Source organism: Pelmatolapia mariae, linkage group LG22 (genome assembly GCF_036321145.2).
Source record: "Pelmatolapia mariae isolate MD_Pm_ZW linkage group LG22, Pm_UMD_F_2, whole genome shotgun sequence".
NCBI classification, from domain to species: Eukaryota; Metazoa; Chordata; class Actinopteri; order Cichliformes; family Cichlidae; genus Pelmatolapia; species Pelmatolapia mariae.
In genome coordinates this window covers 17155123-17181488 of record NC_086245.2, presented here as the reverse complement: position 1 = coordinate 17181488, position 26366 = coordinate 17155123, and the positions used below count along the sequence as shown (strand labels likewise).

The 26366-nt window shown below is 43.9% G+C and overlaps 1 protein-coding gene across 2 annotated transcripts in view; it reads right to left on the bottom strand.

The window, feature by feature from the left end:
• jarid2b (jumonji and AT-rich interaction domain containing 2b) overlaps positions 1 to 26366 on the bottom strand; it is a 107811-nt gene that overhangs the window by 54152 nt on the left and 27293 nt on the right. For both annotated transcript variants that reach the window (XM_065470823.1, XM_065470824.1), the window contains exon 2: positions 4703 to 4829. In XM_065470823.1, the coding sequence (XP_065326895.1) occupies positions 4703 to 4829 (127 nt within the window). The remainder of the gene's footprint in view (positions 1 to 4702; positions 4830 to 26366) is intronic.

Genomic DNA, 26366 nt, shown 5'->3' with positions numbered 1-26366 from the left:
AAGGCAGGAAAGAGGGGAGGGTCCTAAACTCAAGCCCCTGGAGCTCCCGAGGACCAGGCCAGTGGGGCATTCCAATACCTGGTCCTATTGGGAAATAGATGGGGTCTAATCAGATTTTAGGCATGCTTAACTAAGCCCACCTCGACGTCTCGAGAGGACGGGAGGAAGCGAATGATGGTTCGTGGGGCTGAGAAGAGAGCGCAAGCTGCAGTACTAAGTAGAGCTATAACTACATTCATGCCATGGGAAAATTACACACAAAAAAAAAAAGGGAAAAAAAAGACAGAGACAATCAGGGGCAGAATGTGTCCTTACAACAAAGAATACATGAACAAGAGCTTCATGTGCAAAATCAAAGACATGGTATCAGACAGATAATCCAATAAAGACCTTAAATACAGCTATGAAAAGAAAAAAAAATGGGTTAGCAGACATATGGGAGTAATTTGTCTGGTGACTTCCTAAAATTCCATATTATGCTATTTATTCAAGTAGCCCTCCGTGCCTTATACAATTAAAGTGTGGGATAAAGTAAAACAAAAAAGATGGGCAGCTTTATTCCAGGAAAACTCCTTGTATTATCCACTCTCAGACTCTTTTTTTTTTGAGAGTAGAAGCACATACCAAAACTTACTGCCTGGCAATAGGATTTGAAATAGCCCCAAATATAGTGCTCTTCCTTCTAAAATTGGACCTCATAGCGCAGCTATGACCACAAGCCAGAACAAAAAGCTCGCAACTATGTGCATTTCTGTAACACGGCATCTGCTTTTGTGCTGTTCAAGGCTATAACTGTGAAGCATCAAAGGCAAAGAATGGACGCTATCATGGCTCGAACTGTTGTGGGAAAGCGAGCATGAGAGGGCCGAGTAGACACAATCTCTCAGCCTCGCTTGAAATCCAAACTCGCCTTCTTCCAGCTACCGTGATTTTCTTTTATCACCACCTCCCTGTCTGTGCTGGTATACCTTCATCTGTCGTCCTCTGTCCGGCATCTTATCACCAGAGAGAGAATAGAGGTCCCACACAGTGCTTCAAGCTGCCACGGGCTGCCACTCTGGACGTGCAAGCGGGTGGCGGCGCGGGAAATGCAGACAGACAGCAGAGAGACAGCAAACTGAGAGCTGAGGGAAAGGCCATGATGTGCATTAAAACGGGTAGGAACAACAAGTCGTGAGACTGGCAGCCAGACGAGAAAGGGGAAAAAAAAGAAAACAGAGAGAGAGAGAGGGGGGACAGTCGGAGAAATGGGCAAACAGGGAGCCCTCTCTTCAGCGCCTCCTGGAATTTGGCCAGCAGCCAGTTCCTCCATCAATAGCACTCAGGGAAATGGAGAGGGAGGAAAGGAAAGGGTGGGTGTAAGCAAGATAGCAAGGTAGGGACGTGGCTACAGAGAGATAGCTTTGACGAGTCAGAAGAAGAGGAGACTGAAGGGTGGCAAATGGCGGAAGAATGGGGCGGGGAAGGGGAAGAGGGTGAGAGGGTTATGGTGACAGGTAGCGAAGATACTTGGGACAGAAGGGGCAGAGTACAGGAAGGACAAAATGGAAACGGGAGGTAGATGGCGAGAAAGACGGAGACAGATGAAAGGAGCTGTGGGAGAAAAAAGGGGGACTGTGGGCGTGGAGATACATAATCGAGGAGATTGAGCAGCAGGCGGGAGAGAGGAGACAGGAGCTCGCGGAGAAGGCAGTAACCAGAGTCCTATTGATGTGTAATGGAAACCCTGCGTTGGAGGAGGGGGGTGGGGGGGGACAAACGGAAGGACAAATGGATGGAGGGAGATAGGGAAAAGTAGGAAGGAAAAAAAAAGAGAAAGAATGTGGCTGCGATGCGTGGATTAATGAGCAGAAGCTGGGATGCAGAAGGGCATAATGCCATTTGATAAATAATGCAGGAAAGGAGGCACGAGAGGCAGGAAGTGTGATGGACACACAGACGGATGGCTGCCAGCTAGCAAAAGGTAAAGTGGCTGGGGAGATGGCATGATTACTGGTTATGGACAGGGAGAAGGCTGGGGTGGGCGGGAGATAGACCGACACGTGCGGCTGATTGACAGGCCGCCACACCTCCCTCTAAAATAGATAGCCGCTGCTGCCACACAGTGACGGAGGAGGGAGGAGAGAGGAAAGGGAGAGGGGATGGGGATGGAGAGATGCCCAAAGTAGGGGCAAAAAGCTGCTTTAGAAGCTTGGCTTGATGACGACCAGATGCCACGCTTTCAATCAGATCTGAAATAACATGAATTCAATCGTCCATTGACAAAAACACTCTGAAAAGCTTGATTTTTTTCAGCGTTCTGTCATTGGGATTAAAAAGAAAATGCCAGTCCAAGAAAATGGACTGTTTGTCATTTTCCGCTTAAATAATCACAGTTTTACAAATTTCACTCTTTAAATTTTTTTGTCAATTAAGTAAATAAGCAAGGAATTTCCTGCCTTGCATCATTTCATCAATGCCCTATCCAAAATGGCTGATACTTCCACACAGACGACGACGCCTGCATGAGGCTGAAAAGTGCGGCACATGTCTGGCCCCAAAATATGCCCAGTCTCTCTAACCCCGCAGTCCTCTAAAACAGCAGGGGCTGCCCATTCAGGATGTAGTGCATGCTGAGTGTGATCCTCCAAAATGGCTGACAGTTTCACCACAATGTCTGTGCGAGAGAGGAAACTGTGCCGCTCGCACTGCCTCCAAAGCCTCGCTAACCCACGGTGCTCTAAAACAGCAGGTCCCGTCTATTCAGCCCGACTCCCTTTTGTGTCAGTGCGGGCTGCTGTCGTTACCCCCGGTGCGACAGGCTGCCAACGCTTTCTAATGAGTCATTTTTATTCAGGCGATAAGGTCAGCTACCCGCGGCGGCTTAAAAGGCCCTGAGGAGCTCTGGAGTGGCAGCTATGAGATGCCAGACAGACGCACGGAGATGTACTGGCACACAAGGAGGGGAGGGAGGGGTGGCACTCAGAACCACTACAGACAGAAACACTAAAGGATTTTATTTATTTTTTTAATCTTTGTGTTTAATAAAGGAAACATGGCAAAAATAAGAAACGAGGAAAAGGAATAAGCTACATTTCAAAAGAGGCTCCCACCTCCCCGTTTATGCCCGTCTCTCTTTCTGCCGAGCTGGTTAGCTGGAAGACTGGGCGTGAACTTTCAGAGGCTCTTTTTTCCTCCTGGTTCCTTTCTTTCCACGTCTGGGTTGTGTTAATGTCAACTGAGAATAGCTTCTGAGGCACGTGTGAAGTTCAAATCACCGCTGTTGGCTGGCTAAGGGCTTTTGTGTGTGTGAGTGTGAGTGTATGTGTGTGTGTAGGAACACCAGTGTCAAACAAAGACATGGTGGCAGCTTGGTTCAAAACAAGCTGTTCATCCCCCCTGTGCACTCACTCTTATGTTGTTTCAGCCTCTTTTTTAAAAAACAAATTCCCTCAACTGTTTCTGGAGCAGGCTTCGACCATGGGATTGGATTTCTGTCTTTAGTAAGTAATTTCGGGTATTAACTCAAGTTAAGACTTCTGATAGGCTCGTGTTTTAATGAGCCCTGACCACAGGATGGGTTTAAATGTGTAAAGCTGTGGAGTGGAGGTGGAATTAACAACACCTATACACGTGTTTTCTTGTGTGTGGCACTGCTGGAGACCTCATCAGTGTCCCTCTGTTTGATGCACAAACAACTTTTTTTTAGAAATAAGAGGGAAATGCTTTCAGCTTTGAGGATGTGACACTGGCCCGAAAGACGGCCCAGTGACCAGAAACAAAAAGGAATATGAATGAAAATGAAAAAAAAACTAGCAACTGTGACATTTCCCCCCTCAAAACATGACTGCAGCCATTCTTTGCCTCCGATTCTGTCACAACAGCGTGACAGTTTTCAGCTTCTCACACCTTCTGCACAGTTTCTTTTTACTGTGGCAAGCTGTTAACAGCACACTAATTGGTGTAATTTGTTTTTCTCTCTTTGCAAAGTCATCATCTACATAAAGAGCACAAACAGGACTTTTCCACTAGAGGAACCGTTATCCTTGAGTAGGAACCTTGGAGGAACTTTGTGTGTTTCTACTAAAAACATCCCTGCTCTCACACTCGTACCTTTTACAGGTTTGGGGATCTTTGGAGGTGGTGTTGAAGTGTCACCTGTGCCTCACTTTCTATCCTATTACCACTGTTTTTGCATGGCTACCACCTAATGGACTGGAGCAGAACAGTTTCAGCAAACCCAAGTCCTTGAATTTTCAGATGGGTTACTTTGAGGATCTAAGTCATTTCTCTGGACCTTTATTTAGACCCTTGTCCCTGCAGTAGAAACACAGCAAGTACCTGCAAAAGGTTTTAACCTACAGGGAAAGATAATCAGTTCTCCAAGAGTTCTCAATTCTATTAACAAAACAGCCAGTCCTGTGTGCTTAAGGGTTAATCTGTAGTATACAGCAAACTTGCATATGTATAATCACTTACTGAATGCTGCTGATGTGAACAAATGGGCCAGTTTACTTTATTTCACACTTTAACACTGATTAATTCAGCAAAGTATTACTGCTGTACAGTATACACCTACACATCTACTCAATCTGCTCTTTTGTAGCACCCCACCCAGAGACAAAAACAAAAGAAAACGTTAGTGCAAAGATGAGCTATGCAGTATTGTATTTATCTCCTTAATGCTCTCCTTAGAGCATTAAGGAGGTGGACTTAAACCCACCATTAGAGTTTGTGGTTCCATCCCCATCCAGCTGCCGTTTCTGTGCAGTCCTAAACTCCTTTAGGGAGAGGTAAAGCACCTTTCGCATAACCCGCTCCTCCGACCACGGGATCCCATCACTGTCATCCTGTGAAGATATCAAGAGGGTGAAAATTGATTAGTGTAAGCCCTCATCGCAGAGAAAAACCACAAGCAATGTGCATTTCCCCCCATTTTCTGTAACCATTAACTCTGTTTCTGTTCACATCATGTTTTGGAAAGAAAAAAAAAACTTGGCAGACAAGAACATGAAAAGCACATAATAAAAGACACAGTATTTGTAAGTTGGACAGCTGTTTATGCTGGGCCATTTCCTTTGTTTCTTTTTGCAAGGCAACAGAACTTCCAAAGTAGTGTGGCGTTAGGTCAAGGTCAGGAAATGCTCACAGGGCAGCCAGGCTTAGATTTGTCTCAAAACAAAAGAAAGCTAAAACTAACGTCAACAAAGTCCGTACATTTTCACATTTTTACGAAGAGATAGCACATTCAATGTAGCATAAAAACTCCCAAAATGGTCTAGAATTAAGGAATTACTTAAGAAAAAAAAGTTGCTTTTTTTTTAGCTAAACTATGAATAAGCTATTACAATTAGAGAATGAAAACTGAAAACTAATTTTAAATTATTTTATGAATAGTTAACGCAGAAATAAGGAATGCAATTTTTTTTTTAAAACAGATGGTCAAAACAGAACAAAACGGTTAGTTTAATTAAAGTACTTGTAAAAGTTGAAATTTTTAGCTAACACTGTGGATAAACGAATGAATGTATTCGCAAGACACAGTGGATATTTGCAATAATATTAGCTAAAATTATGAAACTTGTAAATTATTTAGCTAAAAGTATGGCGTTAGCCAGCAATGTAACAATGACCTAACAGAGTGGAGAAACAGTTAAAGCTGTTAGCTTACAATACAAACTAAATGTAGCTAAATCAAGAAGAACGTCAGATAAATAATCCGAGTTTTGGGTGACGGCTGTGCTAATGTGTGAGGAGTTATGATAGATTTAGTAAAGAGAGGGAAAAAAACAAATAAAAAGATCCGAGTAGAATGGGGACTCCCTTCCATATTGTTCTTATTGCATCCTTCCCCAACATTTCTCACTACATAGTGACATTAGCATGACACACTATTAGCATAACATAGCATTAGCTTACACACGGGGCAACACATTAGCATAACAAAACATTAAGGGGTCGCATTTTCCCCACAACGCCGTGATCGGAGAGCATTAAAGCGATGAATAGGTAGGAAGCAAATGAAAAAGGCATCATGGGACTGCGAGTTTATGTGTTGCTAATCTCTCCCAGTGAGAACGAGACAAAAGATGTTATTGTCAAAAGAGGTCACCAAGAGTCACACATGCGCGCGCACACACACACACACACACACACGCACGCACAACACATCCTTCTCCGAGACATGACCCATTCAGACTCGGTCTAGGCAACAAACACAAGATGGTCGAATGTGCAGCACATGGAGAGAAAGTTATTGGAAACACTCATTGCTCGCACTGAGAGTTTTAACGGCTTATTGGAAAAAAAATATTCCAGCGCAAAGAGCATTCTTAAAAGGGTCTTTAGTGAGTGTCCAACAGCAATCACCATACTTCTTTCCTCCCTTGCTGCTTACACTCATTGCTCTGACAGCTGTGTTTGATGTCGAACAACGCTAATGACTAAAGGAAATGAGATTAGGACATGCGCAACAACAAAGAGGTATTAATAAATAATGGAAGCTGGAAATAGCTTTTCTCTACTCGAGTCATGGGGCGAGTGGTTTTCAGCTGTTAGTCTCAGAAAAGAAAACATTTGCTGCTTTTATGTAACCAAAAAAAAAAAAAAACAAACCCTAATGTATGCTAATTATCTGAATTAAAAGCACATTTCTAGTCCTGTCGACCCATCTCAGCAAGCACATTTCCTTCTGTCTGAGTCAAATGTAAAGAGGCAGACCTGTGTGGGAGCACACTGTTTGTTCATCCAGTTGACTCAGACCATTGGAGCTGGCTCTGCTAAGTGGCTGGCGGACACTGCAGTGGCATCATTGTTGGCTGGGTGCATTATTTAAAAAATAAATATTTAAAATTCCACATCGAACAAAAAAAAAAAAAAATTATAATAACACTCATATCAAACTGTTTTACTGCTGCAAGATAACAACGATAGTATTAAAACAAATTCTAAAAGATAAATAAATAAAAAGTTCCAAAAAGGAAAGGAAAAACAGAAGCAGAGGAGTAAAGATGACGAGCTGTGGGAACACAAACTGTACTTCTGTGTGCGTGTAAGATGGAGAGCGATGTAATCTTATCCTACTGGTATGGATTCTCCCACAGGCGAGTGAATAAGCCCGTTGTTTCCGACTCCTGGGGTCGGAAATGTTCTCTACACACACAATCAAACATGCAACTAAGATATGATAGGAAGGAGCAGAAAATAGTGTGAAAGTGGTGGGTCGCCTTTACACAACTTTATTTAAAAAGGAAAAAGAAATAAACCAGCACAGTACAAATTTTGGATTACAGGCCAGATGCCAACTTCAGTGATATGGTGTCTAATTTAAATCTTATTAAAAGGTCGCAGAGATATCTTGAGTGTTTTCCGTTGATACGACTGTAACACTGACAAAACTGAAGATTCTCTTTGTTGTTTCCGTCTCTTCGGTGGATAAAAATAAGCTCTCGCCTTTGTTTTGATTTCTCAGGTCTGCCCGGGGACCCTTCGGGGAAAGGCCTCAAGAGCTGGTGAGGGGAAAGGTGGGCAAATATTAAAACCTGAGTGTCTGCACATGATGGAGCTGATGGGTGACAGCCATGTCTGCCTTTATACAAGACACACGCTCGCACGTGCACACACACACGCTTGCATGTGCACACACACATGCAAGCAGACCTCCCAGTGCACTGATGCTTCGCAGCCTCTGACAGAGGGTGATAGGGTATTTTTTGGGGGTGTAACATGCAGTCACTCATTACACTGTCACACATGACCACACGCACACACACACACTAGAGAGACAGATAGTGGGAAGTATTCAATTATGCCATTTTCTCCTGTAGTTAATGTCATCTAATCCATTCACTGTGTGTGCATGCGAGTGCGTCTGTGTGTGCATGTGTGCAAAAGCCTGCCAGGTAAGCACCAATTACCTAGACAGCTCACTAGCACTCTTTCCCTCCATGGTGTGGCAGAAGGCCAAATGTACACACACACACACACACACACACACACACACACACACACACACACACACACACAGCACCTACAGTGTATCTCAGGGTTACAAATGCTCTCATATACAGATTCTATGGCTCGACACACACACAAAAACACCAGACACAGCTGCATTGGGAGAAAAAAAATGACCTTAAAGTTCATCTGTATTTCTTTTCCTCTCTGTTTCTCTGTGGTTTCCTCACAGTAGTTGGCAGATTGCCACAGATATTTCCTGTACTGTGTACACATGCGAGACTGGGGGAAAAAAAAAAAATGCAGGGAAGAAATGCTGACCGACTTTTCACCGAGGGGAGAAACGAAAAGAAAAAAGTGACGGTTAAAGCTGTGCTCCGCTGCAACTGCTCTAACCTAAAACTTCCCAATACTTGCTCATAGCTGCACGAGATCAATTAAACACGTTTCCACAGCCATTTTCTGACCCAAGACAAAATGGGCCTTCTATTCACAAGAACCTGCCTGCATGTGTGTGTGTGTTTGACAAAATGTTGGTCAGCATTACAGAAACCCTCCATAACCATATACATCGTGTTACCAGAGGACAAGCTTAGCATGAGAGAAGAAGAGAAACATCTACTCAAACAACCAAAACCAAAACATGCTGAAACTCACTTTCCCTGACAAACACAGCACACCGTGCGTGTGCACGTATGTGTGCGCCTGCGCTTGTGAGGCATTGCCAGAACTCTTCAGAGACCGCTTTTACACAGAGCTACCTGGCACTGACACACACATCTACCCTACAACTAGCTCCCACCAGGCTAGTGGAATTCCACTAATGAGCGCGGGGACCTTTTCGGTGCACACAGTGCGTATGTATAACCAAGTGATGCCTCAGGATAATTGTGCGCCTACTGTCACTGAGCAACCCCACCCCCAACTCTTTTGTAATACACAGGTAAGCCATCCTACAAAACACACACAGACACACATAAATGCAGGTGGATAGGTTTAAAGCATCCATAGGGATAATGCGCATGAAAAAGTGTGTCATATAAGATCATTACATCTCTTATGTCCTGTGATGTTGCTCTCAATTCAAGTATGAAGTACAGCTCTAAAAGGAAAGAAAAAACAGCTTAACCACTGGGCTTCTTAAAATACTTTTTCTGCTCCATTTCCTGACATTATCCTGGAGCTGGCTTAAACGGCTCAAAGTATAACTGGAGCCCATCTTAAAGGTGGGCAGCAGTAGCCAGGCAAAACTAGAGTTTTGCCAACAACCGAATAATCCCGGTCAACACAGGTGTATAAACAGAACTGAGCAAATGTTTAAAAGCAGTCTTGCACTGTGCCAGGCATAAGCCCTCAAGAGTCTGCGCAGGATTACATCCATCGCTGCATCAGCACCAGCTCATTAGCTGGATAAAAAGTGGCGCCGGTTCCACTTCATAAGTCCAGCCCCTGTTCAAATGCTCCTCTCTGCAAAGCAGGCAAATCCAATAACCCAGAATGGAGACTGAACACATGTTCTAAATGTGGTATAAGACACCAGGGTAGGGGCAGAGAGTTGGAGAGGAGGATGGGGTTCTGAATCTTCTGGGCGTCCACTCAAAAAGTTGGGAGAAAAAAAAAAAAAAAAAAAAAAATCTGACTTGAGCATTCAGTGGGAATAAACGGTGACAATACAGATCTCCTCAGAGACCATATTTAACTCCCATATTAAAATATCACACGCAAACAATGGATTCATTTCGCACAACAAAAGCATGTTGAACACCAGCCCAGTCTGATTTCATTACCAGTATAAAAATACCCCAGTGCCAAAAACTCAAAGCTGTACTTTGCCAGTGTTTTGTTAAGTACTTTTTTTTTTTTTTTTTTTTTTTTTTTTTAGAAGTGTGTGTGTGAGAAATTACTTATTACAACGCACACACAGAAGCTGTCTTTAACACAGAGACTCACTGTTTATCCCTGGTGCTGCTACACAAGAGATGATTAAACCCAATACGTGCTTTCTCTTTTTATCATCAAGATGATATACAACTCATGAATAACTAAAACACAAGAGAGCTACATGTAAGCGACACCACTACTGAATGAACACAACTCGTTAGCATTTCAGTCTACCGCACGTATAAATCCGCACACTTCCGTGTGCATACATTTCTCTGCAAGTGTGGGTGTGCGTGCATGCGTGCATGCGTACAAGCTAGCGGTTCTATAAATAGCTCTATGCTGCTGCCGACTGTGCGGATGTCACAGCAGAGGAATGTGGGCCATGCGCAAGCTGCGATCCGCTCTACAAAACTGGCTGAAAAAAATCTGTTATTCTAACACATTTCCTGTTGGAGCACGGACGGAGCAATAGCAGGACAGATAGATGGAAGAGAAATGTTATTTTAGCAGAGCCTGGGATTTTGTTTTCCAGTAGTCGGGGACGGTCCCTACACCACTACTACCCATCTCTTTTCCTTTCTGCACATGTTGAGCTTTCTTACCACTAACACATGGTCCCCAGATGACTGCAAGGACTCAACTGCTGAGGGTTCACAAGCAGTGCAGATGACGTTGATAACAATTATTTAATTCCCAAATACATGACTGGGGCCTCTCTCGCACTCATGACCAAGCGTTTCTGGATCTGAAACATTTAACCCATTAAAAAGACAAAAACCAGCGACAGAGTGGCAATGGAAGTACTGACGAGGCTGCAAAAGGTTCAAATTATGTCCGACAGTACTGCCGGGACTCCCTGTGAGTGAGGGATACATATGCAATATCTAAGCAGTACAGTGATTCACTTAAAAAGAAAATAAAGAAAAACTAGAAAACTTATTTTGCCTTTCTGAAGCTCATTTCCAACTTCTAGTATAAACAGTGGCAGCTGTTCCCTAAAAATCCCACTTGTCCTCATCCTACATCAGCAAGATCAACTAAAACCAGGCCAGCTTCCTTAAGCATGAAGCACGTGTTTGCGTTGAAAATTTACATTCCGATCCTAACTACATCCTGGTCCCCACTTCCCTTACAGCTTCAAGTACACCGGATGCTTAGCTCAGCTTGGACCTCAGAGAATAGCCGAATGGAACAAGGTTTCGGGGGTTGCCTGGGACAAGGGGCCCTATATAATCGCCTCATTATACCACAAGCTCACTGCAATGGAATGTGTGTCTGTGTGCACACACACACGCACATCTGTACAGCCAAAGGGGCCTTCCCTCTTCCCTTTAAACTAGTCATGCTGGGATAGCCCCAGCACTTTCAGAGTATTTCCATCTGCAGAATAAGAGAGAGGAAACAAATGCACAAAGACTACAAGATGCCTCCTGTGATAACGTGAAGACTTTAAAATCGAGATCTTCCCGTGGGCAGAAATGCTGTTGAACGTCACTTTGTCAACATTCAGCAGATCAACGTTTCTCCACGAGAACAAAATGCCTTCCGTCTGGTCACGACGGCCGCTCGTGCTGAGCCGGGCTCGGTATGAGACGCGCGCCAACCTCCTGCGTCTCCCCGCTGTCAATCATATCAGCTGTCTGCATTTCCACATTCACGCACGCACGCACCGTCTGAATCTGAGCGCACGTAAGTGACAGACTGCCAGAGCTATTCAGCCCTGTCGAGCATTAAATGCTATCAGGCTGGTAAAAGTGGAGCACGGCGAGTGAGACAGACAGAGAGAGAGAGATGGAATGAGGGTGGGAGCTTTTAAAACACACACACACACACACACACACACACACACACACACACACACACACAGTGACCGAGCTTAATTTGACTGAAAGAAATAAATGTCACAGAGCTTTGAAGAGCCTGTATGTGTGTCTGTGTGCATCTCCATTAAGCCTGCTAAATAAAAATGTTGCTTCTCATGGATGGCTCGTTTCTGCATCTACTTCAGTCCACATTAACATGCCAAAAAAAGTACCTGTACTCCTACAAGGCATGCGCCAATGACCCTCAAACAACCATAAAAAAGCAGAGAAGAAGAAACAGCACATAATATTACATAAACTCCAGCAGCACCAGCTACATGAGCAGGTGAAGCCTCTTCTGAATTCTGATCTGTGCCGTTAGCCTAATTCTTCTATATCCTGGAACACCGACTCATGCTTCCTAACAGCATGTGGAAGGAGTTGTAGGTTTTCTACTCGGTGCACGTCATACCACACCACACCGGAGGAGCATTAGCTTAAAAAAGAAAAAACCTGCACTCAAAGCGACCTTTTTCCTGTTCTTTGACTGCCGCCAAGCTGAGACAGGACAGCGGAACTGCTGTTGAGGGAATTTTAAGTGTCTCTCATAAAGTGAAATGTTCAAGGAGCGGCGTGGTATTAACTTTGCAGTGGCTTCACAGCCTTGTTGCCATGGCTTTTAGGGCTCAGATAAGGAACATTCTTCATACTGTGAAGTTACATTTGGCAGGCTGAGCCACGCTGAGCCACGTCTGGCCTTACAATAGGCCAAAACACAGGCCTCATGATAGGAATTGTGCATTAAGATATAATATTAAAAGAAAAAAACCACTGTGTGTGCGCGTGTATATATACACCAGTGTGCAGACTTTCCCTCTTTGATCTGACAGACTGCACAACAAATGGCTCTCGTTTAATAATAATAACAGCCTCATTCAACACATTTACTCTCCAACTCCGTCACAATATCAGTTTCACTTTGGCTGCATGCCGCTGACCAGAGGTTTAACTCATTTCTGTACACCACGCGTGCACAAACACACACGCACGCTCTCCAACTGTGGTCACGTGCAGTAAGCTCTGATCAACGGCGCTACCCAACACGCTGCCATTCATCACGGCGGCTGCTACGCCGCCCTGCTGTTCCGCCAGGATCCCTGAAGAATCTGCTGCTGATCGCATCCAACAGAGCTCCATTTCAAACACACAGACATTAGGTACGGCTTCTTATCAATGGCAACAGCTTACTTCATTAACTAAGGAAATGTGCTCTTAGGTTCCAAGCCGAATGTGCGGCACTAGCTGCCGAGTATGTGATTATGAAAGCCATCGCGTGCATTTATCATTGAAAATATGGTAAGAAAGTGTCGTAAGATGTAAGATTGTATGAGGCCGCAAAGCAGATGGATGGGTAAGGTATCAGGCAGTCAGAACAGTTCTTGAAAATTGCTGTAAGATTTTACAGACACAGACTTTAAAGGAGAACAGAAAAAACTTCCAGGCCAAAGTAATCCTATGAAATGATGAGTGGAATCTTAGTTAACTCGGTTAGATAATCGATGTAAATGCCAGAGGGAAAATGCAAAGTGAGATCATTTCCACAGGTGTGCGTTAGCCTCTTCGCGCAGCTGCTTGCCGGCTACCATGACACTTTGTTTTGTGCACGTAAGATTGATCATATAGAAGCTTGTGCTAAATTTGGTTTCTCATAATTGGTTTTTCGAATGATTTAATGCTCTCTAGGGTCAAAAGCTAACTAGGCATGATGATGATCATGAACAAGTCGCCAAAGATGAGTAACCAAAACAAACTGAAAAAACAGCAGACAGACAGACAGAAACACGACTCCCTCAGTTTATTCGTTTAACTGCAGCGATGCAGCCCATAGCTTTTACTGGCCACCAGCTTTAATTTGACAGATTCTAGCGCTGTTAGGAGCTCTTATGATACTGCTAGAGACAAATGGTGCTAAATGCTTGCTGCGGTCTGATGTGCATGTCCCGTGCACGCAAATTCACATGAGGTATTCTCATATGCATCAAGAAACTGTAGGCCTATATTAGACTGTATAGACATATCGTGCCACAGAGTTGAAGCCCTCCCCCTCCTACAAACAAGGAGGGGACAGGAAGGCAGAAACAGGAAACTGAGTAACCTCATTAGCCTCATGCCTCGTCTGACAGGAACAGCCTGCAGGCTCACAGGCCTCGTACGAATACACAGAAAACCACCAGCCTTTGGTCAGTTTATGCAGCACCCGTCTGCTACTGGGGGAAGACGTCTTTTGTAGGAAACCAAGCCGCTGTGAGGGCAACACCTCAGGGAGACTTTTTGTTTTGTTTTCTCCGTGTTAGCCTTAGATAGCCACGCTCTGAGAGAGCACCACAGGATTACATCTGGAATCCAGTTCGGTAAAGCTGTAAACAATCAGACAGGAAGAAGCACACAAGTGCCATCAAGAACAGGGTCTACTTTAAAAACAACAACTCGTACCCCGAGGCACGAACCTCATTTGGTCTTATTCTGCACAGGCACGGTGAGCTGCTTTTACTAGAAAAGACACATTAATCCCTCACCACCACCACCTTTCCACAGCTATGGCACTGAAAGGATATTGAGCGTGTGATAGAGAGCACGACTTGCCCACATAAATGAAAAGTTACATGATGTGTGTATTGCCAGAGAGGGGTCAGATTAACCCAGATGAATACTGGAGGTCGGGGGGGCGGGGTGGGGACTCGGATATCGAAAGTATCGATACCAACGCTGGTATCGCTATTGTGATTGATACTAGTGCGATAGGATCAATACTCTCTTTCTATCCTCCAAGTTCAGTAGGTTGTTCACTGAACTGTGTTTAATAAAATTCTTTTGGAAATGAAAAAATAAATAATGCTGCAAAGATGCAGTTGGGGAAATGTCACATCAGTTTTATTTATAGCCTATAGCACAGTTAAACAACAGAAGCTCACACAAAGTGCTTTTAAGAGAGGCGTGTTTACATTCCAGGTCTCCAAAATAACACAGTTTTGTGGTGTGTTTACTTGCCTTAGCTAATTATTGTGAAAATAAAAGATTACAGCGATTTAGTGGTTATTAAAAGATTTTCAGAATTCACAAATTAACAAGTCTATACATCATACTTCTCTCCCCTGCATAAGCTGCCTTTATAGGTTAAAAGCATCGATATTGGTATCGGCAATACTGGCACTGTATTTACTAAGAAGAAGAAGAAGCAGCAGCAGCTCTTGCTGATCACAGAGACAACTACATTTAAAAAAAAAAGTTTTTATTATCTGAATTCTGCTTGCATCTCTTCAAATTCAACAAATGTGGATGACCTCTGACCCTGCTTTGCTCATCTCTAAGGTCCCTTCTTGCATCTCTTCCAACCAAAATAACCAGCGTCTAATACGCTCAAAAGGTAGTGCCTTTTGTTGTGAAGTGAGTCGATTCAGGCTTTAAAAAGCTTGTGTTTGTGTGTGCTGGTGCACTACAGTGGTAGCCTTGGCCCAGGCTGGTCAATGAAGTCGGATGCGGTCATTGTAGCTACAAAAGCGACTTAAAATATCCCTTTTCACACCTTCAATGCTCATGCGCTTTCACACTCGCCACTCTACACAAACCATTTTTAGGTATTGTGACAATTTGTTCTCAAATTTAAAAAAAGAAAAAGGAAAAAAGCAGTCCTGTGGGTTAAAAAATGTGTTTAGAAACTTGCCTACTTTTCAGAGATCTTTTTGAGAGATAGTATTTTGCATCCGCTGAAGATTAAGTGGGCCTCGTCAGTGAAATCAAGGGCCTCTGGTCGACACTCAGAAATCACCTAATGCGTTTGAAATTGCTGTATTAGAAAACAAAACTGTTCCACAAACAAAATTACTGTTATTACCTTTAGACCGTGGAAACTGTCCAGCGATGATGTAACACCCCGATTTTTGGCTCGCCCTCTGCGCTACATCCTTTTTGACTCGAGCCATTTTTCACACATGCGCTGCAGTGTGAAAAACGGCTCGCAAGAATGAAAATGTTCGACGCAGTCACATGGATCTTAAACCTGACAACTCCCTGGTACAAAGTCTGCGCGAGGCCTGACTGTCCTGTGCTCTGCACAGCAAGCAACAGTCTGGTGTATTAATAGTCTGAGTGGTCATATTGTGTCCTGCTTTCTTGCGCTAGTCAGGAAGCTTCTCAGTTCCCTCAAGTTCATGTGCGAGAACGGTTTCAGTCAGCACAGGCATCACATACTGTGCCAAACTGTGAGTGTGTGTACAGTGGTCCCTCTACAACCTTAGCGATGTTTACCTTGAAACCCTTGCTCAGCATCCTTATGCAAACCTCTATAGTCATACAAGGATAAGTCGAGTTTTTTGAAGCAGTTTTGATGACACAAACTCACAAGAAGAGGGAAAAAAAACCAAAAACAAAAGCAACTTGCCAGACTCAGATGCGTTGCTAGGAAAGGTGTAGGAGACAAGTGAGCAAGCAAAGGAGTGATGGAAGGCCTGCTTTTCTTTGCTAGTCTGTCATGCACCCCCCTCCGTTACTGCATCCTGTGATGCTAGGTAATACACTGCCCAGTGTCATTTATTAAGATGGATGGCAGTCCTGAAATGGCCTGGATCTGTGCTTTTGCAGAAGAGAAGAGAAGAGAAGAGAAGAGAAGAGAAGAGAAGAGAAGAGAAGAGAAGAGAAGAGTCTTGTGTGGCCACTCTGGGCCTGGTGCCGGGTGGCATTGGTTGGCATCACCCCCTCTGCAGCTGGTAGCAATATTAACCAGCCTGTTGGCAGACGGCTGGTGGGGCCGCGCGGGCAAAGGAGCAAGCCAGACAGGAGGTGGGGTGAGTGTGTGTCCTGAGTTGCCCTCTGTTGGCCCTGATGCGTGTGCACACTTGTGGGTAAGTCACTTGAGGGTTAGTCTGACTTTGTGTATCCAACTTCACAGACATGCTCTGGGTGTGTGGCTACGGGAGCCTGCATGTAGCTGCTTGTAGTGGTAGGTGGCGTGAGGATCCAGACCATAAACAAACCAAGCTGAGATGGGATGAGAACATGACAAAATATTGGCTAAAGATCCAAAGTCCCATTTAAAAAAAACAAAACAAAAAACACTGCAGGCCTACATGGAACATACTAACTCATAAAAAGCTCGGGCGAGCTTCTCAGAGTTTTTTTTTCTTTTGTGTTTGACGTCTGATGGGGTCTTGTTTACTCTCTCACAGGGACGTGCAAATTCCTAAGATTGGCAGATACAACTTCACACTGGTGTACTCAACAATACCACTACCATTAACAAGATTCCTTTAAAGTAAAAAAACAAAACAACAACACATAAATAAAAACAGTCTTTTTTTTTAATCAACAAAGACTGTAGCAATTTAGCAATTCACCTCTACGCAAAGTAAGCTTGTCTTGGGAAAAACAATCTGACACCGATCGTTTTTTAGCCCGATATCACATGCCGCTGAACGTAAAGCTGAGAAGAAAGAAAGTCTCTATGCTAGGACTGCTTTTCAAAGTAAAGAGACCCATTTTCCACTAGCGTGAGTGGGGCTGATGACAGCAACAACAGAATAGCTTGTACAGACCATGTAAGGTCAAGTCTCTCTCTGGCTGACAATCTCGCTAACAAGCCCATTGCAACACAGCTCTCTTTTGACACTGTACACACACACACACACACCATCTCTGAAGGACTTAAAGGCTCACGTTATAAAAGAGCTTGTCTCGATCATTACAGACAAACTGTGTCCTGCTATGTGTGTACACACACACACAAGTGTACACACACACACACACACACACACACACACACACACACACACACAGTCAAGGCCACAAGGTGCGCATCCATCCCTTTATCCTATCAGCTACAGCGCTGTGAAAAACTCTTAAACCACCCCTCATTTCTTTATATTTTGCTCCAGAGGACTTTCTTACTGTACTTTATTTTTTTAAAGGTGGTCTTGAGCAATAGTTCTGCAGGCTTTCTGAAGGTCTTTCAAAATTTTTCTTGAGACAGTACTTGTACCTGATCATATTTGTGTTTATTAAGCCACTTAACACAGACCTATGGGTATTTCAAGCTCCAAGTATATTTCAGGATGGTTGTGCAGTGTGTGCTTAAAAAGGATTTGAGGAAACTGGACAGCTGGGGAACAAAAAGAAGTAGAAGCAGGCCTAAAAGCTATCTATAAAAGTCACATAAAGAAAATTGTCTGTAGGTAATCATATGTATTCAAATATAGCTTACAGATGACTCAAAGAATCTATACAAGTCAAGAGCATACAAGGACACACCTTGTCACCTACAAAGAGGAATACATTAAATCCTATCTTGTACCCCATCCGCCAAGAAACCTGAACGTCTGCTAGCAGAAATCCAATTCAGATTACATGCAACATGTTTATTCAAATCTTGTGTAGTTAGTTGTATTTTTGATGACTCGCCAATAGTTTCTCTATTATTTCATAAACAACTATTATTTTCGCATTGTTATACTGCTAAATAAAAAAAAAAATGAATCAAACTATTTTGAATGAGCTACAAATACCAGCTGGGTGGCAAGTTAATTACCCAATTTAACAAAACAAATAATCATCCTCTGGCTCTGAACCAGTCTACCGAACTATTTTCCTTATGGAAATGAGCATGTCGTGTGCACACATAGGCTTGCATTGCATTGGGGGAGGGGCTGACATCAGCTGAGCAATTCAGAGAAAAAACATGCATAGGCTCTGATGAGTCAATAGTTAAGGCCTGCTTTTAGTTTGTTGCCTCTTCTCATTAGTGAGGTAATCAAAGACAAACTTGGAATGGGAGGAAGCATGTGTTGAAACGCTGTCTGTTAGCTTCTCAATTAACTCATGTACACACACACACACACACACACACACACACACGGGGGATTTGCACTGGACGTACACTTGCAAGTACTTCAGGAATTAACCATATATAGTCACATATGAAAAAAAGGATATATGCTATACACCAATTACATTTTCGCAGAATTTGACATTAAAGACCAACTCAATCATGAAACTTACAGAATAGGCAGCTGTGACTATCCTGGAAAATTCTTAATTAGCGGCGATATCCAGCAAGTAGGCTGAAGTGCACCAGAGCGAGAACAATCTCATACTTCAATCCCGACAAACTTTGAAACATCTAACACAGTAAGGAGAGTAAATAAAACACAGTGAAATGGTGAGAGCAAGCCGTAAATAAATATGGCAAAGTGCTACAAAAGCACTCTGTGACCAATCTGGAGCCATTCACAGGGGAATGGAAAAATCTACGCAACCTCCTACTCACACGACCTCTCGCCATTTGACTCTATTTATTGCAGTCCAGATGCATCTTGTTTATTTACCCAAACACCGTGCCCCAATTTAGTCCGAATGAGGCAAATTAAATCAGACCTTGTGAAATCGCTTCACTTCCCTGCCCTCGTTTCGTCCATTAAATTGTCATTGTTGGCCAGCCTTTTATGAGACGTGGTTAAACAAATGCAGTGCTCAAGGAGGAGAGCACAGCACCAGACAGCACAGCACACGCCTGCGACCCGCCTAGGTGGGTGAGAGGTGGAGTACCTGGGCTAAATGAGAATTTATTTTCTGGAACATTTAGTTATATGCATTTTTTTTTTAATTGGTACCATAAGGTTAGGCAGAAACCACAAAATGTAAACATATGGTCAATATGCCGAAAGAAAATTAAAGCTATAATATTAACAAAAGCTTATTTGCAGAAATAAGCAACTAATTTCCAATCAATCAAAGACCACGTGTGGTTTAAGCGCCACACTGGTTTCATATCCCACAAAAAAAAGAAGTCCAGCTAAAAAGGTCAAGGGTCGAGGGCAAGCAGGTGGCCAGAGAGGTGGGGGTTAAAGTTGACCTCTCGGCAGTCACGTCAGTGGGTGGGTCTCAGTCACTCTGTTCAAAAGGACCCGTCAATCACAGTCACTCATTTAACATGCGTCGATTTCTGGTGGCCCCAGGGATCCGGCCAGCTATTCCTCTCTGGCCCCTTTACCCCCAACCAGAGGCAGATAAGGGCCTCTTTACATGACAAAGTGCTGTGGAAGAGCAGGGCAGAGAAAAGAAAGAGGTTCCTTTCAGTTGCTGATGGGGGAGCAAATCCTCTGCCTGCAAGGGGGTTTTGGTCACATGGTTCTTATTTCCAAATGCAAGGTGAAATTGGGACTCCTGGATTCCTTTCCAATCGTTCATATTAAGCAACTTAATATTACAGTCGTTCAAACCACAGATCTGAACTTTCTAAAAATGCATTCAGTAAAGCTTAAAGTGTAATCTTTATTAATCAGGTTTCAGCTGGTCACAGCATAATAATCAATATTTTTAAGTCATGCTCTGAATGTGAACACTGTGGCTACCGCAGCACGCTTGGCACAATTTTAGATCGCAGCTGCAAACTTTCACCTGGCACCGAACCTCTGCCTCATTAATGATGTGCTACGTGCTCAAACTCCCGGTGCTTAAAAGCAAGAGAGACGCAGCAAATTGTCATCTTTTGTCTTCAAATGCGTGCTGGAATCGGTGAGCCGTCCTGGCCACGTGGCGTGAGAGGAGGAAAGGGAGGACGAAGATGAGAGAAAAGGAAAAAAGGGAAAGCCTGGTTTGCAAAAACTGGCTGACTAACAAAGCGTCTGTTGTTATGAGTAAAAAAAAATTTTAAAAGGAGGGGAAAAAAGCAAAACAAAGAAATGTATTAGCACAGAGAAGATCGGGGGGGGGGGTTTGGGGTTCAGTTTTGTTTTTAGTCTGAGCTGGAGAATCTCCCGTTCGAGCCATCTGCCTGTGTGAAAGCAATCGTAAGAGTCAGACAGTTTCTGCCAGCAAAAAGAAGAAGAAAAAAAAGAGGAAATGAAGCGATGTCACAGGGGAGTTGGTAGCAGAAAAAGGAGGGAGCGAGGACAGGTAGGCATTGTGTCTCGAGTTTCCCTTTCTATTCATTCACCCTGGTTCCTTTTTGGCCTCTTGGGGGAGACGGTAACTGAAGAGGGTGTTAGAAATGTCTTGCTGCTCAGATGCTGTCATCAGCGGACAGAGGAAGTTTTGTACGCGGTGGCCTGTAAGGATGAAGGAATTCAGAGCTGATAAATATAATGTGGATATCTTTTATGATTTCAAGGAGAAGTGGCGCGCCTTTCCGGGTGGATCGTACACCTCTGCGAGCGTTGGATGATAAAGCAAAAAGATGAGGCCTGTTTAGTGGCGTTTGTTCATCTTTAAAAACCAGGCTGACCAATATTAAAAGGCTTTTCCTGGATATGCACAATCAGCTGGTTTCTTTGATATAAACAATATGCACCACAGGAGGGGGGGGATAATTGTTGACAGTCCCACAGGGCAGTGATAAAATTGTGATTGCTGAATTATTGCTGCACTGCTGGAAGGGGGAGGGGGCATTTAATTTCAGACAAGGTGAGGGTATGATGGAAGCTTGTCCTATAGGCCCTGCTGGCGTTTCTCTCCCTGGGGAAGTTGATTTTTAAAACGGCTCCCCCCTCCTCTTCCTACTCCTCACCATATTTCACCCACATTTTCAAATCCGCACAAATCTTCATCCATCACCGACAGCGAGGCAAAATAAACAATCATACTGTGCATCCATCACTGTCTGTTTAATGCTGCACGGCTCTGCAAGGTGGGGACTCTTGAACGTAGCGGCACGTGTGCGCTCGCTAACACACATCTGCTCAGCGTGCGCGCACGCGTTTCTAGCGCCGGTGGCGAGAACACAATCCGTAGGGGTGGGTGGCATGCTAAAGCAGAGAATTTCTTTTGTGGATAACAAGTCTGATCCAGAAATCAGAGAAAACCTCGCCGTGTGAGGCCAATACGAGGCCGGCGCCACACAAGTCAAAATTTCCCGGCGAAAGGAGGCACAATCATCCTCTCGCTCAGCGCCCATCACCTCTGAGAGAGCAGGCACGAGTTACATTCTAATTTAGACTCTGAACTACCGACGCGTCTCTGGTGTGTCCTTCCCCCGACAGCCGGCGGTGAAACAGAAACATTAAACACTACTGTAAATACAGGCCACCGAGAGGGGCGTCGGGTGTGCTGATATCAGTGCTGCCAGGGACTGATCCTGTCTTTAATCTAAACCTTAGATCTGGGCTCTCAATCACAGCGTCTGCTTCAGACCCAGAGTCTACTGGCCATCGTCACCTGGCCTTCCCTCCTCTCATCTAACACTTCATAAAGACCATTCATCCCACCATCCTTTCATCCGTCTATACCAGGGGCCTCGTTAATCCTCCTCTCCATCCTGACCCTGTACCACTCTACTGGACTGGGACAAACTTCAAAGAGAGCGAGAGAAAGAGAGCGAGAGAGAGAGAGAGCAAGTGAGATTGGGTGGGTGGGCAGCTGTGTTGTGCTTGGCCTACACCACAAAGCCTTTAGAGGACACACACACACTTACTTCAGCACTAGTTAATCTTTGAAGAAAATGAATAACTAGGCGTAGTAAACCTGGACCAATTCGCCACAGATCTGGCACAGACCTGCATTTCATTTATGATTTAATTAATTAAATATTACTTTATTTCTTTAGTACTCAATAAGTTGTTTCATGTCAAGGAAACAAATAGGAAGACTTTAAGATTTTTCTCTAAGTTTCGGTGTCATAAGTGTCGATCTCTTTGAGAAAAGTCTGAAGATATTTAGACTATTAGCCATAAAAATGCATGTTTGGCCATATTCACAAAAAGACAAGATGTTGCACATCTGTCACGCGTGTAGCTAACTAACCCTTGGATAACCCCAGAATCTCGAATGGTAATTAAACCAAGACTATATTGACGTGTCAAATGTACAAGTATAAACAGCACTAAAACGTGAATGTGAAAACACACAGACGCACACAAACACACAAGTAATTGATACTGGTCTATAGATGTATTCTGACCATTCACAGCTATCAAGGACATCGCTTTCCCACAGGAACATGTACCATTTAACCAGAGAGTAGAACTGGACAATATCCCCACAGTGATGAGCAGCCATTAACTGGTCTGGTACACAGTGTGCTAAGCTAATGCTCGCCCCCATATGGGCTGCAATGTGCTTTGGGAGGGGGTACACATAGAAAGAGAGAGAGAGAGAGAGAGCTTTGACATCCCAGCTAAAAGTGACAGCCTGTGCAAGAGGGGGAAAAAAAAAAAAACCTCACACAAACACACACATCAAAACACACAAACACACAAAGCTGATGACAGCTAAGGGAGCCTGACATGCCTGCCACTGCCACTGGTAGATGTATGTTTATTTTATTAACCTGCCACAGACTCTCGGCAGGCCGGGGGGAGGAAGGAGGAGGAAAAGGGTTGGAGTGTGTGTGTGTGTGTGTGTGCTCCTGCTTGCTGTGACCTGTTAATGTACAAGCAACGTGAATTAGGTACATTTATTTGGAATATTTCACTTCTTCATTTAAAATGCTTTCCCTCCAAGCGGGGAGAAATTTCAAACTGACACTTAATTTGTGTCCACATACAAATACGGGAGAAACCCTCCACGTTACAGCTGAGGCCTGACTTTGCAGTTACGGAACAACAAAGAGGTCTGAAATGGGTGAAAACGATGGGAACGAACAGGCGCGCACCACTCAGCTGGGGTTTATTTTGCCAGCATGTTTCCATCGGAATTTCACAACCGCATTAAGCGGCCCGCTTTGTAGTAACTTCTCAAAGCACTGATAAAGCCTTTTTCTCAGCATCAGCTCAAGACGGTTATTAGAATGTGAATGACTCATCGCCACTTCTGAAAAGATAAGAGTTTTATGCAGAAATGAGCCATTCCTGTGTCGCCTGCCCTTCTTGCCAAACTGCATTTGTGACGCAGACCCACAGTATCGACCAAACCGCCTCGCCTTATCGCTCCAGCCTGGAAACCGACACCCACCCAGCTGCTCGCGGCACGCCCCGTCTTGATACCAGCCAGTCCTGCTCTGCTCATTATTGACATCAGCTCTTTTCCTGCTGAGGGTTCTACATGCAGTGATGAAGAGCGTGCATGCGTGTCCGCTGCGAACGCCGCAGCTCTTAATTGATTCATGTGCTTTAATAAAAAATTTTTAGAAAAAAGCTCAAGCTCTATCCCGCTTGGAGGACTGCACCTGTCACATAAAATCAGCCGACAGAGTGAGAACAACACGGGGCTTTTAAGGTCCTGTGCTGCAGCTACCAAGACAAACACATGCACAGGAGACGAACAGCACAGGTGTGTGTGTGTCTGAGGGAGAGAATAGAAAGTTGAAGCTGATGCATGTGAAAAGTGCTGGTCAGCTGTTGCTTTCTGGCCGGATTAACATCTCTGTCGTACACACACACACGCGCACACACACACACACACAGATGTGCGATATAACGGTCTGTTGACAGTGACAACAGCAGATACACACATTTATATCATGAGGGTCCAGTCTCCTTCAGTCAAAAAGTACGTCTGGCTCAGTGGTTTTTCCACCCGCCTTTTAGCACTTCCAAGAAATAAGCTGCCGTAAGCGTAAGTACCTTAAATTGTACCCAACGTACCATTTAAAGCAAAGCTTGTGTTTTTAAAACCTGAGCAGGGCTGCGTGATTTACAGAGCTCTCATAAAATGTACCATTTAATTTAAGCTGATGATCTGTTAGCAAATGCTCACAATCGTTTTCCTGTAGCTGCTCAGCGAGAAACCTTTTGCCAGTTTTATTTCTTCTCCGCCGTTTATAACCGGGGGATTGGAAAAAGAGGAGGGAGCGGAGGGGGAGGGGGAGAGAGCGGTATAGAGAAGCAGACGAAATACAAGGGCATAATTGCACGCCACTTGCAATCAATTTGAACTCTGCTTTTTGTGCTGCTTTCGAAATAGAAGAAGAAAAAAAAAACAAAAAAAAACCACATGCTAAAGACATCAGAAATATGGAATCAGCTCAAGACGCTGTCCAAATTTTCTCGCCACCTCTACCAGCCTGTCCTTCCCCTTTCTCTTTTTAGAGCAACTGTCAACTTACATTAAAGTAAGACTGAAGCAGAGATGAGGTGAAGCGGCTAAAACAAAAGTAGAACATTTGTCGCACGTTTTCATTTGCTGGCTCGAGGCTAAATATGTGTGAGTGGAAAAAGAAAGTAGAAGCCTTTGTCCTGACTTGTCCTTCAGTTACATTTGTTAACTAAAATTACACGAACGCTGGAAATAATTCAGGTACAGTGCCGTGCCTCTTCTCCCAAAATTATTCAGAATTCAGACCTGAGGAGTCTGAACCAAGACCATTTCTCAGCAATTTCAGGGCAACTTGTGGAGCTTGTTTCTGCATTTCTGCCAGTTTCAGGCCCAAATTTTCTCTCCAGCAAAGTCCAAAACTCACAGTGATGCAGACATTTCACTTCCTCTCTCCTGATATAAAGCTTTCTGAACATAGAGGAAAGTGCTGAGAGTATACCTAAAAAAAAATAAATAAATTTAAATGCATATGTAAGAGAGTGTCACTTTGTAAGGCAAACCAACTTCTGCTTCAATGGGGCTCAATTAGCAGAGTGTTAAAAACTACAGCATGCGAAGCGTTCTGCTCGGCCCAGACAAGGCAGCTGGAGGCATGTGAGCCAAATCACGAATGCTCGTTCAGTTGCTCTCACCTGCCAAAAAATGGTCGTAAATATTGCTGTAGGCAGGCGGGGCTGGCTGGGGAGAAGCCTGAGGCTCTCGGGCCAAATAGGCCACTGGCCTTTTAGAAAGTCTGGTTGTTTCCAAACCCCAAAACAAGCCCTTCCCCAGCCTGCCAGACACTCAGCTTTGTGTCTCTCACCAGCATACTGCCATGGTAGAAAACAAAAACACATAGTCCAGACAGACAGGGCCAACGCATTACATCACAACTACTCTTTTAAATCATTTATTTGACCAGTTAGACATGCAATCCTCCAGCTGACAGCGAGTCTGCTAGAACAGCAACAGCTGGTTATAAACCAACATCATGCCAGCTAAAGTTAAGCTCAAAAGTCTCACTTTCCCTTCTGATAAATGGTTTGATTCCACTCTTACATCATATGAGTGTTTATTGACCAATTTCCCCGAGTCCAAAAATGTTACAAAGTTTCTGCAACGCTGGATCACTGTGGCAAAAATCAGCAGGCTTAAATAGCAAAGCTCAGCATATCAGAGAGAGAGAGAGAGAGAGAGAGAGAGAGAGAGAGAGAGAGAGAGAGAGAGAGAGAGAGAGAGAGAGAGAGAGAGAGAGAGAGAGAGAGAGAGAGAGAGAGAGAGAGAGAGAGAGAGAGAGAGAGAGAGATGATTTATGAAATCAATCATCAGTTTGCAAATTCCGAACACATTTTAATTACCACTAAATCACTCAGTTTTACTTTCCACAACAATTAATTAATCCAATACAACGTAACGTAAATGTGCCCGTCTCTAAAGCATTTTGGGTTGTTTATATGTGCCATAGGCTATAAATACAAAGGCTATAAAGGCTCAGACATTTTTTCATATTGCATGTTCAAAATGTTTTCTTTTCCTAACAAAAAAAATCATTTATTTAAGTCATGGCTACATACTGAACATAGAGGATAGAAACAAAGCATCGATAGTATCGCGCTAGCATCGATCCAATACCAATACCAGCCGTGTATATTTGGTTCTATCTGCCCACCTGTCTCCCTCAGCATCACTGTTATTGGACACCAGTGAGCTTCACTCAAGTGAGCCTTTCACAAAGTTGTACAGCCTCAT